General features: G+C 46.5%; 2 protein-coding genes across 3 annotated transcripts; both read right to left on the reverse strand.

Moving 5' to 3' along the window:
* Positions 1-2,293: 2,293 nt before the first annotated feature.
* On the reverse strand, positions 2,294-6,628 carry LOC109746823 (uncharacterized). Of its 2 annotated transcripts, XM_020305925.4 has the most exons (8): positions 5,268-6,628; positions 4,317-4,400; positions 4,014-4,053; positions 3,857-3,918; positions 3,436-3,533; positions 3,164-3,231; positions 2,969-3,076; positions 2,294-2,862 (listed from the first exon to the last, which is right to left on the reverse strand). In XM_020305925.4, exons 1-8 carry the CDS (start codon positions 5,950-5,952, stop codon positions 2,469-2,471), a joined length of 1,539 nt encoding a protein of 512 aa, XP_020161514.1. In that variant the 5' UTR covers positions 5,953-6,628; the 3' UTR covers positions 2,294-2,468. The 2 variants fall into 2 exon arrangements, with proteins under 2 accessions (XP_020161514.1, XP_020161513.1); XM_020305924.4 differs by having other exon boundaries at positions 2,969-3,231; positions 5,268-6,604.
* A 1,463-nt stretch (positions 6,629-8,091) lies between these two features.
* LOC109746821 (uncharacterized) lies at positions 8,092-12,270 on the reverse strand. Its single transcript, XM_020305923.4, has 7 exons — positions 10,712-12,270; positions 9,770-9,809; positions 9,610-9,686; positions 9,171-9,265; positions 8,860-8,927; positions 8,671-8,778; positions 8,092-8,583 (listed from the first exon to the last, which is right to left on the reverse strand). Exons 1-7 carry the CDS (start codon positions 11,946-11,948, stop codon positions 8,184-8,186), a joined length of 2,025 nt encoding a protein of 674 aa, XP_020161512.1. The 5' UTR covers positions 11,949-12,270; the 3' UTR covers positions 8,092-8,183.
* Between the last annotated feature and the right edge of the window lie 3,569 nt (positions 12,271-15,839).

Below are 15,839 nucleotides of genomic sequence, written 5' to 3' on the forward strand. Positions count from 1 at the left end.
TCTTGTAATCGTGGAACTGCTCTATAATATACATCTCGCTCCCTGCATCGGCCGCCCCGAACTTAGATTCGAGCGCCTCCCACAAGTCTTTGGCAGACCGCACATGCAAATATGCGTCAACCAGCTTATCTCCAATCACGCTCAGAACTGCCCCGAGGAACACGACAGTGGCCTCCTTGAACGCCTTCTCCTGTTCAGGAGCGATCGTTCCTGTGAGAGTCACACCGGCGACCCAGAACACGTTCATGGCTGTGAGCCATAAGGTGGTTTTAGTCTGCCAACACTTAAAGTACGTCCCCGTAAATGGGGACGGTTTCAGTGCAGCAGCAAAACCAGAATTCGAAAAACTCCTACACAGATTAGGTTTTTGGATTGATGAATAAATAGGCAGCTGGTGGAGGAGGAGGAGTGCGCGAGGGCTTCTTTTCTTCTCAAGCTCCAATAGCATGAGGGAGAGAATCCCTTATAAACCACTCCAACTCTCCTTCCATTTCCGGGGTGGGACTAAACTTCCCACCACCTTGTCATGCCACCTACTGGACCCTTAGAAATTAAATCTGAAATTGCCATATGGGCTCTAGGCCCATCTCATATTTCAACAGCGGCCGCCCTCCCGCCTGCGTCGCAGCAGTGCATCGAGCGTCGCCACCGAGGGGTTGCAGTGCAGCACTATGGCGGTTATGTGCGGGGCTTCATCTGCCTTCGATTGTAGTGGCGATGCAGCTGGTGGCGCACGCTGTCGCTCCGCAGCAGCGTCACGGAGGTGGCGGCGTTGCCATGGGAAATCCTCTCTCGCGCAGGAACGAACAGAGGTGGAAGGAGACGCACGTGAATAGATAAGGTCGCTGGAAGGGGAAAGCAGTGGATGGCCCAAGGGGCACGTGTCGAGCGCACAACGCGGTTTACGCTCGTGATAAATCAGTCGGTTGATTTTAATATTTTTCCTTAAAATATTTGATGCCAGACAAACAGCGCTTTAGGTTCGATTTTGCTGCCAGTTAACTAATCGAAATTGACCTCACAAAAAAAAACTAATCGAAATTGGCTAGTGAAGAACGTGGAAAAGCTGTAGGAGAGAAAGAAAGAAAGAAATCTCGCACCGCTCAAAAAAAAATCTCGCAAAAAAAAGTGAAATGCAGTACATGACAGGGTGGGAATCGCATTCCCGACTTTTCCCACCCTGTCCTGTACTTTACTCGTCAGCACTGGCCGAGACATCTCTGACATGAACGCAACCAACCAAGAAGGGTTCCATGTCAACTCAAGCTTAAGCTTCTGGCCTGGGTGAAGCAGTGTTTAGTTTTCAGTTCACTCTTAGAAACTCGGTAGAAGCTTTTACGAGTTGCAACCATAAGCAGAAGACGGAGTGGAAGAAGTGGTACAGAGCTGCGAGTCTCTGTATGCTGCAACTCACTGCCCTCCAAGTCCAAGAAGCAGCATCAGCAGACAGGGTGAACCCTGGATTCAACCAACCAACTGCAGTCAGTCCTTGCTCTCCGGGGGGAAGTCCCATCCAGCCCTTGTCTGCAACCGTTTTGGTAGTGCAGATTCAGACAGTTAGCTTTACACATTATTCAGGTTGTGCAGCGATGGATGGAACTCTGAGATCTGAAAGTAGTTGCCTCGGCCGGGGTCTTGTGCGGGCTGCAGTATCACAGACCTCGGGCTCGGGGTGTTGCCTCGGGGATTCAGGTAGTTGCTCTCAGCCAGACCGGTTGACAAGAGTCTCAGCGCAGCAGCACATGGGCGGACGTGCGAGAGCAGAGAGGCCGCCGTACGTCCCCGACCCAGACGCCGCCGTATGCCCCACGGAGCACTGCGCGCGCGCGCGCTGCGCTTGTCGCGGCAGCAGCATTGGGGCTACTTGGTAAGGTCGACAGTCGCTCGTTGAGCTCTCCGCACACCTTTGACCTTGATTTTCCTGGCGTCGAATCGGATGATCGGACCGGAACGTCGGGCGTGGGCAAGGCCTTCTTCCTCCTCTTGGGCTCACCAAACCTTAAACCGGGATCTTCAGCTTGCTTTCAAGTGCTTCGCCATCCTCCTCGACAGCGCCTCAGGTGAGGTTCCGACTTGGTTAAGAAAATACTACTCCCAACCATTGTTTTTTCTTTTCCCTTAACTTGCTCAACAGCTTAAAGTGATCACAACACCTTGTCAGTGCCATCTGAACCTGTGAGAGCCCAGAAGCAGATGCAACATATAGCCGCAGATGTCCTTCAGGTTCAAGAGCAAATCTATCGGATTCAGGAAAAAGAACATGAACAAAAGCTGGCACCAGGGATCAGGCTGATACATTAACCACCACCTATATAAACCTTCATTGAACACTAGTTTCCACAACACTACCTTTTTACATGCACGGCACAGGAGCTCCTAGCTAGAATATGCTCTCTCTTTTCTTTCCCTTTCTTTTTTGATTGGCATAATTACTCTTCCGGCAGAGAGAGAATAACAAGATACTGGCTCTATGACATTAAAGTGAGGTGACTCAACGCTCTTGCGGCGACCGCTACCAACACACAGCCAACAAAATACAGCCAATACGAGTGCCCCGACCGGCGACCCAGAACCTGTGCCTGCTTCTCCCCGCGAGTCTCTACAGAGTCATCCGAGTCGGGTCCTACTTGCTGCCATTCATCAGATTCATCCTCCGAGTCGGATGACCCTTGCTGCCATTCATCCGATTCGTCCCCCGAGTCTGATCCCCATTGCTGCCATTCGTCAGATTCATCCTCTGTATGGCCTGGCTTCTCCAAGTGTTCACATACTAGTGTTTTTTCTTTTTCTTCCAGGCAAACATCTACAAGCGCCTTTTGTATGCTCCTGGGCATACGGTTTAGTGGTACAAATTCCAAGATGCTGAAAAGATGGAAAAAGTGCGAAAAAGAAAAAGGTCAGTACATGGTTCTTCTGATTTTGAAGTAGACGGATTTATTTATTTATTTTCTGTTTCGAGTGCTAGTACCTGTCTAGAGCTCCAAGGGCAACCCTGATTTGACGCTTCATGGCTTCAGTTGTTGATGGATCACTCAGAGGTGACTCCTTCAGTAGTTTATAGAAATCGTCCAAAGCTCTAGGGAAGCAAGAGGCGTTAAATAGTCCCACAAACAAAGTGCAGTTCATAAAGTTTCCTCGTATATATACACACATACATACATACCGTAAGCAGGAATCTACAGCCATGGAAGCACCTTCTCCTTCACCATTATAGGAAGCATAGTTTACCACCTGGACCAAGTTTTTTTAAAGGATTTAGGTAACTACACAGTTCATAATCTGGAATACAAATACACTAGCGACAGCTGTGTCATAGTTTCAAGAGACTTCGAAAAAGAATTTGAAGCTCTGGAAGAAAATATGTGTGCACAGTTTGAACTCAGAACATGAAAACCTGGACTAATTAAGCCTGCAAGTCACCAAAACAGAACTTACTGCCTTAATATCGAAACACAGAGCTGATGCTGGACACCAGTAAGGTAGTGATTTGCAGCATGCATCACAAGCTGACCCCTGAGAATCCAACCATTCATCTGCAAAGGACCAAACACCAAATACATGTGAATATTCTGGTCATCACAGTCAATTTACAATATACGCAGAAGCAAACAATTGTTCTCTAACAAGTTAGCAGATATGCTTGCTTAACAGAAATTCCAACAATAGTATTATTGACTTGAACAAGAATTTACAGTAATGCTGCAGATTAAACTGGGAGGACATGTGCAGAGGTAGTAAGGAGATTAATTCGGAATCAAAACTCTAAGCATAAACATCTGAACCTGAAGATGTGGTATATTACAACCAAATCAATCCCATAAAAAAGTAGAAGTTCAGGAGTGGACTTATCAATTACCAAGTTCCCTGAACCAGCGTTGAGTCAACAGCACTTGCAGAGCACACTGTGAAGCACTCATCCTGGCAATAAGCAGCCAACAGCAGCAGCAGAAATCAACACGATGTCATGCAAATGAAAATTCAAATACAGGTAAAAATAGCAATGCATGAGTTACCTCTTAAAGTATTTGTCCACTGGGTTGCCCATCTCAGGCCCTGCAATTTATTCGACAAAGGAAGAGTTATATACAAAAGATGGGGAAAGAGATGATACAACTTCTCAAGGGGGCATTTTTTTATGAGAGGGGGGAATCTCAAAGTGCTTGTTCTCTGGATATTTTTTACATAATATGCCGTGGTAGGCACGAGATAGCATATCATTTAAAATAAATGGTACAAAAAAAACAGTGCATAACATAGATAACGAAGTAAATACGGAACATAAACGCAGATCAACATGAACAAGAAATGCGACTTGCCTCTTATCCTGTGCTCGGCTTGAATTTCCTCTTCTTCCAAGATTCCTCCATCACATCCAACGAGTGGTTCTTCAGACTTGTTTCCTAATTGGAAAAAAAAAACTGACAGTGACAGTCTGCCAACGAATGCAACTGGGAGAAAAATGCAAACTAAAATGTGTTCTCCCCGTTTGATTAGAGAAACGGAACAAGTTGGCACATCACGGCTTCGAACCCCATAAGCATGACACTAATTATTGAAGTCATGTACCAATCATTCCACAGAAATCATGAGGACAGTCTCTGCCATGAATCAAAACTCTAAGCATGCATATCTGCACCTGAAGATGTGGTATATTACAACCAAATCAATCCCATAAAGAACTAGTATTTCGAGGAGTGGATTTATCAAATTAATCATTCCACAGAAATCATGAGTCATCTTGACTCTATGCCAAACAGACAGTCTCTACCATGAATGGTTATATTCCAGCTTGTTTCCTAATAATTGCCAAAAAAGAACCAAACTGACAGTCTCTGAAATATGCAATTCAGAGTAAAATGCAAATTCTCCCTGGTTGATTTGAGGAACAGAACGAGTTGGCTCATCACCACCTCACATCGCATAAGCACCATGCCAATAAAAGAAGTAATGTACCAATCATCTCACAAAGATCCTGAGTCATCTTGACTCTCTGCATTGACAGTATCAGCAGCTGTTTCACCTTGCATACTGGTAACTAACCACAACATGAAACATTAACTCATGAAGGTTACTGAACTGGCTGTTGATTTTCAAGTTTGATGAACAGCTAAATTGTAATGAACACAAACAGTCTAATGCCAATAATGTCAAAACTAAAACATAGTTGTCCTAAGTAAAGACTTAACCAACCAAGAGTTCAAAAGATATAATGGTAAGCAAATCACATGACATGAGGTATGAGGAGAAAGAAGGCAGAATAATCAGACCTTGGGTCATGTTGTTGAGGTAACTGGGGAAGGCACATGGGGAGAACATTGTACTGGGGCAGTACCGTCCGGTCGAAACCGGGGCTAGTCCCTCCACAACCGCACTTTTCATGTCAACGGCGATGACCCAGGCCTTGTCATGTTCCCCACCCACCTTGGCCATGATGTGAAGAAGATCATCGTTGCGCACGCTCAGGGTGGGTAGTAAGAAAACCAGTTTCTTCAGCTCTAGCTTATGGGTCTCATGGTTCCACAGCTCAGGCAACAGAGCAGAATATCTTGGATCAACCGAGATATTAGCGACATCAACTCTGGTGTGCTTACGCCAACTTCCCCAAGAGATGTTTCTGATCCATGTGGTGGCTCTCCGGCCTTTACCCTTTATCATGCAGTCAGGTTCATCGAAGCCTATCTCGACGAATTTGATCAGACCGTCATAGCAGGCGACATCGTGGAAGCATTGCGCCGAGTGACGAGTGAGACGGTAGTAGGGTGTGATGCAAACCCCTGGCGCCGGGAAGGGGATGTATTTTACGACAGGACACTCGTCGAACAGGTCGCAGAGGAGAGTAATGCCGCGTGAGATATCAACCCAGCCCAGCGCGCTTGCTCCGACCGCGATCTGCTTGGAGGTCGCATAGGGACGCAACAATGCGGCGTGGCCTCCTTCTTGCTCCAGGAACATGTCTCTGACGAGAAGACGTAGGCATCGAACTGCCACTGCCAGGCGTCACCTCGGGCAGTCCAATTGCGATCGAGGAAGGCGACGGCGTAGCGCTCGCCGCCGCGCGGCAAGAGGCCAAGCTGGTGGGATTTGACGGCCTCGACGCCGGGGGGCTCCGGGAGGAGTTGCAGTGAGGGCGCCCCCGCGGCGCCGCGGGCCGTGTAGACGAAGTGATGGGTGGAGATCCGCCTCTCGCTGGGGAAGCTGAATCTGACGCGGAAGAGGACGAAGGCGGCCTCGGCGCAGACGACCTGGGGCTCGCCGGAGAAGTCGTCCTCTTGGAGGCCGGGGCAGTGGACGGAGAAGTAGGAGACGCCCGGCGGGTCGACGAGCCAGAAGGACACCTCGACGGCTCGGCCCTCGGCCGTGTGGCCCTCGGCGGTGGTCGCGTTCCGGAACGCCCAGATGCGCGCCGTCTTGCGGAGTAGGACCCAGTCGGGATAGGCGGAGGAGCGTGGGGAGGCGGCGGCGCCGCCGGCGATGTATGGCCCGGTCAGGGAGGAGGGGTTGAAGGAAGCGGTGGTGATCCACGCCATGGATCTCTCTAGTGGTCGAGGGCGGCGCGGCGAGCTAGGGCACGGCCGCGGGGAATTGGATTGCCTTTCTCTCCCTCTCTTTTCTACTCCCTCCGTTCCTCAATATAGGGTGTATAGTTTTTGGTACAGAAATTAAAGAACACATGTGGAAAGAAAATTTCACAAGTTTTGAAAGAGATTGCACCTGACTAATTGACATGAGAAAATAGAGGAGCTTGCCCTATATAAGGAAATGTAATCAAATCCCTTAAAAAAATATCCAAACGAGTGGTGCAACGCAATAAACCTTATATTTCGCATTTTTTCTCAAAAATCTATACACCTTATACCAAGGAACAGAGGGAGTACTATAAGCTCAGTGTGGTAAATGCTTTTCTTTACAATTTTAGGCAGCAAAATATGCATCTCCGTTCACTGTCACAAAGTACTCTCTGATTCGGATGTATATAGACGAATTTTAGTGTCTTCACCTACTCCGGTATGTATGTACTAGTAGTTCATATTAAAATATCTAAATATTTGTGACGGGAGGGAGCAAAAGTTTAGATACTCCTTTGATTCACAAGTATAAGATTTTCTAACTTTTTTTCTGAATATACGTTTTGGTGTGCTCGTTCACTCATTCAGTCTATACGGTGCATATTGAAATATTTTATTTGTTATTATGGCTGTTTTGAAACAAAGACACTCAGAACTAGTTAATGGCTGACCCCCCCCCCCCCCCCTCCTTCGGTGCCAATAAAATCGCCCATCTGCCATCCATCAACCCTCTTTCCAGACCCCGCCATCCCCTCCTTCTTTAGTATTAATAAAATCGCCCATCTGCCACACACCAACCCTCTTTCTAGACCCCGCCATCCCCTCCTTCTTCGGTACCAATAAAATCGCCCATTTGCCACCCATCAACCCTCTTTCCAGACCCCGCCAGACGACATGGTACTTTTCGGACTCCGCCGAACGACATGGTAGCTGTCGGTCCAAGCTCTTCACCCCATCTCCACTTCGCCTCGCTTAGCATTAGATACATTCATTTGAATGACAAGTAATTTATGACAGATGGAGTAGCAAGCAGGGTGTACATCGACCAGAATACTCTGAGGTTTTATAACTCAATCTCAATACCTCGGATGTGAATGGCATGATAAACGGCGCCACAAGGCCCGTTTGGTTGCTCCATAGTTCATTTTTTTCAGGAAAAGAAACTTGTTTAACTGTTAGGCCAATAAGTGGGCTTAAATGGGTTTAAACACGCGCCATTTACATACTTATCAATACCTCAACTCGATTTTACAGCCTCCAGCAACAAAACATGAGTCAAGTCCATCTTATGATACAATAAGCAACGGTGTAGGCAAAAATGGCAATCAAGTAAAACAATTGACACTTCATTCACCTACTAGGTACAACCAGGATTGAGATCTGGGGTTCTAATTGGAGTTAACTCAGAAGAGCACAACCTGCCACCAGTTTCTTCATGCACGCAAGCAGCAAGAAGGTATAGCAAGTAGCAACAACATATGTAGTACTACAATTAGGTGTCTACTAGGTAGCAGCAACCAGCACCTTCACATGATCATGTTCATACATTAACCACGGCCGAAACCATAACTCAACATTCCATATACAATAAGCTTATGCTCCTACAGACATTCCATATCAGTAAGATACCGGCTCCGTTACATAATGGCGGGAAGATGACATAACCACGACCATCGATATCAGCAAGCAGAGAGGCAACAACCAGACACCCAGGACCACCGCCTTTCCCCTTCGAGAATTACTGGGCTTGAATTTCCCTTGCTCCCACTTGCCAGGTGTATCCTTTGCATCGACCACAGCTCGTTGTTCATGGCTAGCTTTCCCCCATCCCCTGCGACATTGATACCTCTCCTGATGAATGGGCTTGAATCTCACTTGCAGCCACCCATGGGCTGTATTCTTTGTCTCGATTGGCTTCTCACAAGTTTCAAATGTTGCCTTTGATCTTTTTTGGCCGCTGGCATCTCCAAGCAACCTTTCTTTTTGTATCAGTGTTGATGGCACAATTTGCATGACGCTGAAACAATTGAACCAAGTATAAAATTAAGATCAGTAAAGGGCTCCTTTCAATAATAAAGAAGAGAGGTGACTTATTTTCTTGTACTTGTCCAAAGCTTGAATGACATCGCTGATTTTGCTACGCATGGCTTCAACAGATGCTGATGGATCACTCGGTGATCCGTGTAGAGCCAAATCAAAATCTTCCAAAGCTCTAGTAAACAGCAAACATTATGATCAGATATAAAGGTAAGTTTATTTCACAAACAAATGCCTGGTTTCCTCATCTATATACCTTAGGCAAAAATCCACAGCCTTTGATGCAGCTTCATCTTGACCATTATAGGAAGCATATTTTACCATCTGCATCATGATTTTCTTAGGATTCAGTCACATTGAGAATTCATAATATAAATATAAATAATTGCCCAAGAATGCTGAGAGTTCATAATTTGAAATCAAGCAATTGTTTTATAAACACGCTAGCACATCTGCCTACATAAAGAAAACTAGAAACTTGACCACAAAGGGTTAGCAAAGAGATAAGGATACACTCGTAACATGAAGCCCTGGACTATATCTGTGGGATACAATAACAGAACTTACTGGTCTGATACTGGAACGCAGAGATGATACTGGAGAAAACTGAAGTAATAATCTGCATGCGTAGTAAGTTGACCTCTCAATTTCCAAGCATTGATCTGCAATTGACCATACAGATGTGAATGTCCTGGTCATGACAGCCAATTTGCAAGAACATATATCTCCGGAGCTAATAATGCTATCACACGGGCAGCACTTGCTCAAGATTTTCACCAACTTACAGAACATCCAAATGAAGAGTGAAATCATATAAAATTTACAAGCATATTATAATTGAAATGGGCAAGCATTTAGAGTAATGCGGCAGATTAAATTCAGCAGATATTCAGAAATTAATTGTAGATCAACGGTCCAGACATGCACTTGGTGAATGTTGGCTGCACATCTAGTATACCCAAGACAAATAAAGAGCGTATATCAAGAAGTCAGACTTATTAGTTACCAAGTTCTCGAAGCCAGTCTAGAGTCCACAGCACTTGCACCACACACTGCTTCGCACTCCACCTGGCAACAGGCATCCTACAGAAGCAGCAGCATAAATTAAAAAGACATCATGCAAAAAAAAACACTGGAACAAGTAAAATTAGCAAAGTTTGAACTACCGCTTAGAGCACTTGTCCGCTGGATTATCCATGTCTGCCCCTGCAAAAGTTTGGACAAAGGAACAGTTAGGTACAAAAGACAGCAAAAGAAATACATATAACTTATCAATTGAGCAATTTTATTGCCTCCTTAGCAGATCATGGATCAATTTTTTGGTGGATACATCGTTGGATTGCTCTCATTTCTTCTAACGAATTATATCAGTGTGCCATAAACAGCACGCATAGCAAGGCCATCCTGCAGTGGTAATATGGTGTCTGAGGATGCGCGCAGGTTGGTCCACCACACATGGTCAAAACAACCAGCAACATGAGATGAAAAGACACGCCCTAGCAGATTGCTGTTATTAGTGGGTTTTCAAGATAATTTGGTTATTTAATGCTGCATAAGCCACTTGAGGTTGTCCATATCCGTTGATACTTTAATTTGGTTCATGGAACAGATTTGAATTATAGCATCAACAAATCGTTGTTTTTTCTGTTTGGTTGGAGGAACAGATGAGTCAGTTCATCATGCACAGCCTCAGTTATCATAAGCGCTATGTGCTGACTAAAGTTAACTAGGTATGGGATCATCCCACGAAAAACAAAAAAAATGGCCTCATGATACACCTCGACTATCTTTGACAATATCAGCAGCTATTTCATTTTGCATACTTGCATCTGACCACGATATGAAACTTGAGCACATTTTTTAAAGTACGGGCTGCAGCTTCATGCATGCTTCTAACACATCAAAATGTATGAATCAAAACATGGGAAAACATAGTTAGATTTTAAGATTAATGAAGAGCAGCTAAAGTTAATGACCACGAACAGTCCAATGTCCATAGCATCAATACTGAAACATTGTCCTAAGCACATATAACCAGCAGACAAGAAAGAATTCAAAAGATAAGACTGCTAGTTAAATCACGTGGGGGATAAAGATGGAAGAATCACCTGGGGTCATGTTGAGGTACTTGGGGAGGTCGCATGGACAGAACATTGCAATGTGGTAGTGGTCCTGTCCAAGAGTAATCGGGGCCATTGCTTCCACAGCTGCACATTCCATGTCAACTGCGATGGCCCAGGCAGTCTCGTCTTCAGCATTCACCTTGGCCATCATGTAAAAAAGATTGTCATCACGGGTGCTCAGCACTGGGGCATAGAAAATCAGTTTCTGCAAGTCCAGTTTTTGGGTCTCGTCACTCCGCAGTTGAGGCAATAAAACAGAATAACTTTGGTCCACTGAGATTTTAGCAACATCAACTGTGGAGCAGAGCTCCCACTTGTTCCAAGAGATCTTCCTGTTCCACACATTGGCTCTCCAACCTTTACGGTTGGTCCTGACAAGAGGGTCGTCAAATTCTATCTCGATGAATTTGAGGAGATCATCACAGCAGGCCACGTTGCAGTAATACTCCGAGGCACGGTAAGGAAGACCATCCTTGTCGAGAAAGTTAACCCTTGATTCGGGCAATGGGATGAATTCGATGACAGGATCCCCGTCAAACAGGTTCCCAAGGAGGAGGACACCACGCAGGAGATCAACCCAGCCCAGTGAGCCTGCAATGGCGATATGCCTGTAGTACAAGCTATGGTGACAACACATGAGCTTGTCAGACTCGGATAAGTGCTGCAACGACAACCTGTGGCTGCTCCACTCCTGCGTTTCAGACGAATAGACGTGCGCATCAAACCGCCAATCGTCGTCCTGGGAGATCCACTGGCGGTCGAGGTAGGCCACGGCGAAGTGCTCGCCGTCGCCGCGGGGCAAGAGGCCGAACCGCCGTCTTCTGGGGACTGGAGGGTCCGGGAGCAGTTGCAGTGACTGCTCCCCTGCGGGGGCGGCTTTGTAGACGAAGTGGTGGGTGGAGCCCCTGATTGTGAGGCTGAAGAGGACGAAGGCGGCCCCGGCGCAGACGAGGGAGGGCGGCGCGTAGTCGTCGAAGGCGGAGGCGTGGAGGCCGGGGCAGTTGAAGGAGAAGTAGGAGGCGCCGGGCGGGTCGACGAGCCAGAAGGAGACCTCCACGGATTGGCCCTCGCTGGTCTCGCACTCGGCGGTGGTCTCGTTCCGGCGCTCCGAGAGACGCGGCTCCTCGCAGAGCAGGGCCCAGTCGGGGAACCGGGAGGTGGATCCGGCGGCGTTTGAGCCCATCAGGGCGGAGGGGTGGAAGGAGAAATCGGAGGGCGCCATGGATCTGGATACTGAGGTCGGACGAAACAGGCTAGGGCAACCAACAAAATTTGGGGAACCAGATCAGATTGCCTGTTGAACACGGGATTGGTCAAGTCGACTGGGGAAAGGTGGGTGGTGGTGGTGGTGGTGGTACGGAGGCGGGTCGGCGGGAGACGCAGGCGTGAATCGCCGGCACCGGCGCCGTCGATGCGGGGAACGAGCGAGCTTGGGGATTTTTTCTTTTCTTTGATTTGATTTGATTTGATTTGGTTGGAGATCGAGGACGGGGAGGGGAACCCTCACTTTTCATTTAGCAGCCCTCCACTATCAGACCCGCCAAAACTTGTGAAACTTGTGAAAATTTATGCTAAACCAGACAATATTTGTTATGTTTTGATTGATATATACTCCCTCCGTTCAGAATTACTTGTCGTATAAATGAATAAAAATTGATGTATCTAAAACTAAAATACATTTAGATACATCCATTTCTTCGAAGTATTTCCGGACGGAGGGAGTATTATCTACAATCAAAAGGGACGAAATTTGACAAAGTTTCTTCCAACATCGAAATTAAAATTAAAAAGCTACACGAGCAACCGGATGTTGACCTCATAGGCACGGTCTCCGCAGACGCCGGTATTCAAGCCGTCGTACTCGTCGTCCTTCTAGCGGCGAAAGGACCGCCAGACGTCGCGACAGCCATGATTGATCGCGGTGTAGTTGCTCGGTGGCCTCCGCCTTGCGTCGACGGTCGGACAAAGAGCTTGCGCCGCCCACTGTTGTGAGCGATCGCTCGGAGTCGGCCAACCCTACTATGAGGAGCTGGTCACTGATCCGGTGGCGGACAGAGGTCTCTATGCTGGTCTTGGACCGCCCAACGCCCAAGGCCTCCACGAGGTTAGGGTCCGCGAGGACCAGATCACATGAACAATGTCTGGCGCGCCGCTCCCTATGTGAGCTCCTTGTATGCTCTTATGTCACATTGAAACCGTGGAATTGTTGTCATAGCACTCACATGGACCGCCACATGAAGCTCTCGCTTGCTCAGCTCGGTTCTCTGCCCCCCCCCCTCCCCCACCTCTCAACCGGTTCGATGCACTGCTAGCTCAACAAAAAAAGGGTGTCGTAATTTTTAAGAGGTTCATTAAATCAAAAGTATATCATGTATTTTAAAATATCTTGGATATAAAAATGTTGAGAATTAAAAATAAAAATTATAAATATGTTTGTGAATTTAGAAGATATTCATGGATTTCAAACAATGTTCAATATTTTGAAAGTTTCACAAATTTACAAATCATGAATTCTAAAAAAGTGTTCAAAGTCGTTTAAAATGTTCATGAATTAATAAACATTCATGAATTAGCATGTGAACAAAATGAAACATAAAAAGAGAGGAAAAACAAACAGTAAAGAAAAAAGCAGGAAAAAAACAGAAACTATGAAAACTGATAAAAACATAGAAATAAACTAGGCAATGCCTTCTCAAACCAAGAAAATCGACTGGCCCATGACACACATTCTTACAGGTGGGGCCATAGCACTCCCATAGCCCCTGATGCCCAGGAAGCTCCAAATAGGGAGCTCAGCATCTTAATAGATTAATTAAGCTTTTTTTCTAGTATGGGGGCATTGTGATCGGCTGTTTTGTTTTTGTTTTATCTAGGCTGGCTTGGTTTTTAATTGTGTTCAGATGATGTTTTTTATTCCGTTCGTATATTGTGTTGGGCTACTGTTGGAGATGATATTTGTTCTGAGAGAATAGTGAAGTTGTTAGGTGTATGGGTGTGGAGTCCTTAAACGTTTTAGCTTCAATGTCCCGGTGTCAACCGGCGGTGATTGTGTGAGCCCCTTGAAAGTTCTTATTCCACATTAAAACTGTAGAATTGTTATTATAACATTCACATCAGCCTGCACATGAAGCTTTCGCTTGTTCAGCTTTGCTCCCTGCCCGCTCGCACGCTGCACCGCTAGCTTAGGAGAAAAACGGGTATCATGTTTTCTTAAGAAGTTCATTAAATCAAAAGTACTTCATGTATTTTTTAAAATTCTGGATTAAAAATGTTGTAAATTTTAAAAATAAATTCTAACATGAATTTAAAATATATTTGTAGATTTCAAACAATGCATGTGAACTAGAAAACTGTTCACGGGTTTAAAAATGTTCAGTAAGGAGCTTAGTATCTTAACAGATTCCTTTAGATCTAAGTTCCTAAATTCAATAATAAGAGAGACCCGGTGTTTATCTGTCAACAATTGGTAAATAAACTCCATCACATCATAAATATAGTACTCTGAGATCATAAAATTATTTTTATTAATAAAATTTACATATGTTGGTCTTGCTTTTTTGAACTAAACCATCATGTCATGACCCAGATCAAAACGGGGTCCTGTTGACCGGGAGGGGTGTGGCGTACTGCAAAACGGAGAAAACGGACTTGTGTTGGAGCGCTACGGTCGAAACGGGGGTCCTGTTCATTAGGAGGAGTGTGGCGTACCGCAAAACGGGAGTCCACGGGATACTGTTCATCTCCACCGTCGACTGCCTCCACGGGCTACTATTCATCCACCGTCGACCTCCTCCGGCCTCCACCTGCGACTGTTCATCCACGGGCTCCTGTTCATCCAGCCTCCACCGCTCCTCCACCGGCTACTGTTCAACCAGCCCTCTCCACGGGGTCCTGTTCAACCACCCCTCCACGGGCTACTGTTCATCCAGCCCTCGACCAGCTACTGTTCAACCAGCCCTCCACGGGGTCGTCCTGTTCATCCAGCCCTCCACGGGGTCCTGTTCATCCACCACCGGCTCGATCGATTGGGGTCCTGTTCATCCAGTGGCAACGGCCTCTACTACCACGGGGTCCTGTTCATCCAACCCCCCATCGGGAACTGTTCATCCAAACCCCCCAACAACGCTCACTGTTCATCCAGAGGCAACATCGATCGGCTTCAGTTAGCAGCAGTAGCGAAGGAATCACTCGGGTTTAGTTAACAGCAAGGGTTCGATCGATCTCTCGGGTTCAGTAACGCGTAGCCTGCAGTGCAATCGCTCGGGTTCAGTTAGAGCCCAACGCCTCGCTCGGGTTCAGTTAGAGCCCAACGTCTCGCACACATGCACGTACGTACGAGAGAAACGCGCATCGCTCGGCCCCCGACCACCCACCGTAACCGGGAACTCCCTGATATTTTTCACGCCCTCACTTATACCACGGTTTTTTCCGTCATGGACGGCCCAAAGAATGTCATGCAGCTGCGTTTCCGGCCAGCCCAGGACGAAAAGCCCATTTTCTGTCATGATTTTTTGTCACAGAAGTAGGAGCCCACCACATCTATGGTGATACCGGGTTTTGTCACAATTATCGTCATAGAAGTGTCATAAGTATGACAGAAAAAAAATTCGTTCGGCCCAAAATGTCACGGATGTGTCTTTTTTTTGTAGTGAAACCAAAGATTCGAAGAAGAAATACGAGGCTATAAATAATCATGCATATAAGAGATCAAAGAAGACTCAAATAATATTAATGGATATAGATCCGATCAGCTCAAAGTTCATCGGATCCCAGCAAACACACCGCACAAAGAGTTATATCAAATAGATCTCCAAGAGACCATTATATTGAGAATCAAAAGAGAGAGAGAGAGGAAGCCATCTAGCTACTGCCTACGGACCCGTAGGTCTATGGTGAACTACTCACGCATCATCAGAGAGGCACCAATGAGGATGAGTAACCCCTCCGTGAAGGTGTTAGATTGGATCTCGTGGTTCTGGAACTTGCGGCGCCTGGAATTGTGTTTCGTCGACTCCCCTAGGGTTTCTGGAATATTTGGGAATTTATAGGGCGAAGAGACGATGCAGGGGGGCTATGTGGGGCCCTGGTAGGTTGTGCTCCCCACGGGCCTCCC

This window comes from Aegilops tauschii, chromosome 6, assembly GCF_002575655.3.
Source record: "Aegilops tauschii subsp. strangulata cultivar AL8/78 chromosome 6, Aet v6.0, whole genome shotgun sequence".
NCBI lineage: Eukaryota > Viridiplantae > Streptophyta > Magnoliopsida > Poales > Poaceae > Aegilops > Aegilops tauschii.

Coding starts and splice junctions, on each gene's coding strand:
- LOC109746823 (XM_020305924.4), bottom strand. CDS start 5,952: ATGTTCCTGGAGCAAGAAGGAGGCCACGCCGCATTGTTGCGTCCCTAT. Junction 4,054..4,316: donor AGCCGAGCACAGGATAAGAG/GCAAGTCGCATT, acceptor AATAAATTGCAG/GGCCTGAGATGGGCAACCCA. Junction 2,863..2,968: donor GCCCTTGGAGCTCTAGACAG/GTACTAGCACTC, acceptor CCATCTTTTCAG/CATCTTGGAATTTGTACCAC.
- LOC109746821 (XM_020305923.4), bottom strand. CDS start 11,948: ATGGCGCCCTCCGATTTCTCCTTCCACCCCTCCGCCCTGATGGGCTCA. Junction 9,266..9,609: donor AGACTGGCTTCGAGAACTTG/GTAACTAATAAG, acceptor GGTCAATTGCAG/ATCAATGCTTGGAAATTGAG. Junction 8,584..8,670: donor GTCATTCAAGCTTTGGACAA/GTACAAGAAAAT, acceptor CAATTGTTTCAG/CGTCATGCAAATTGTGCCAT.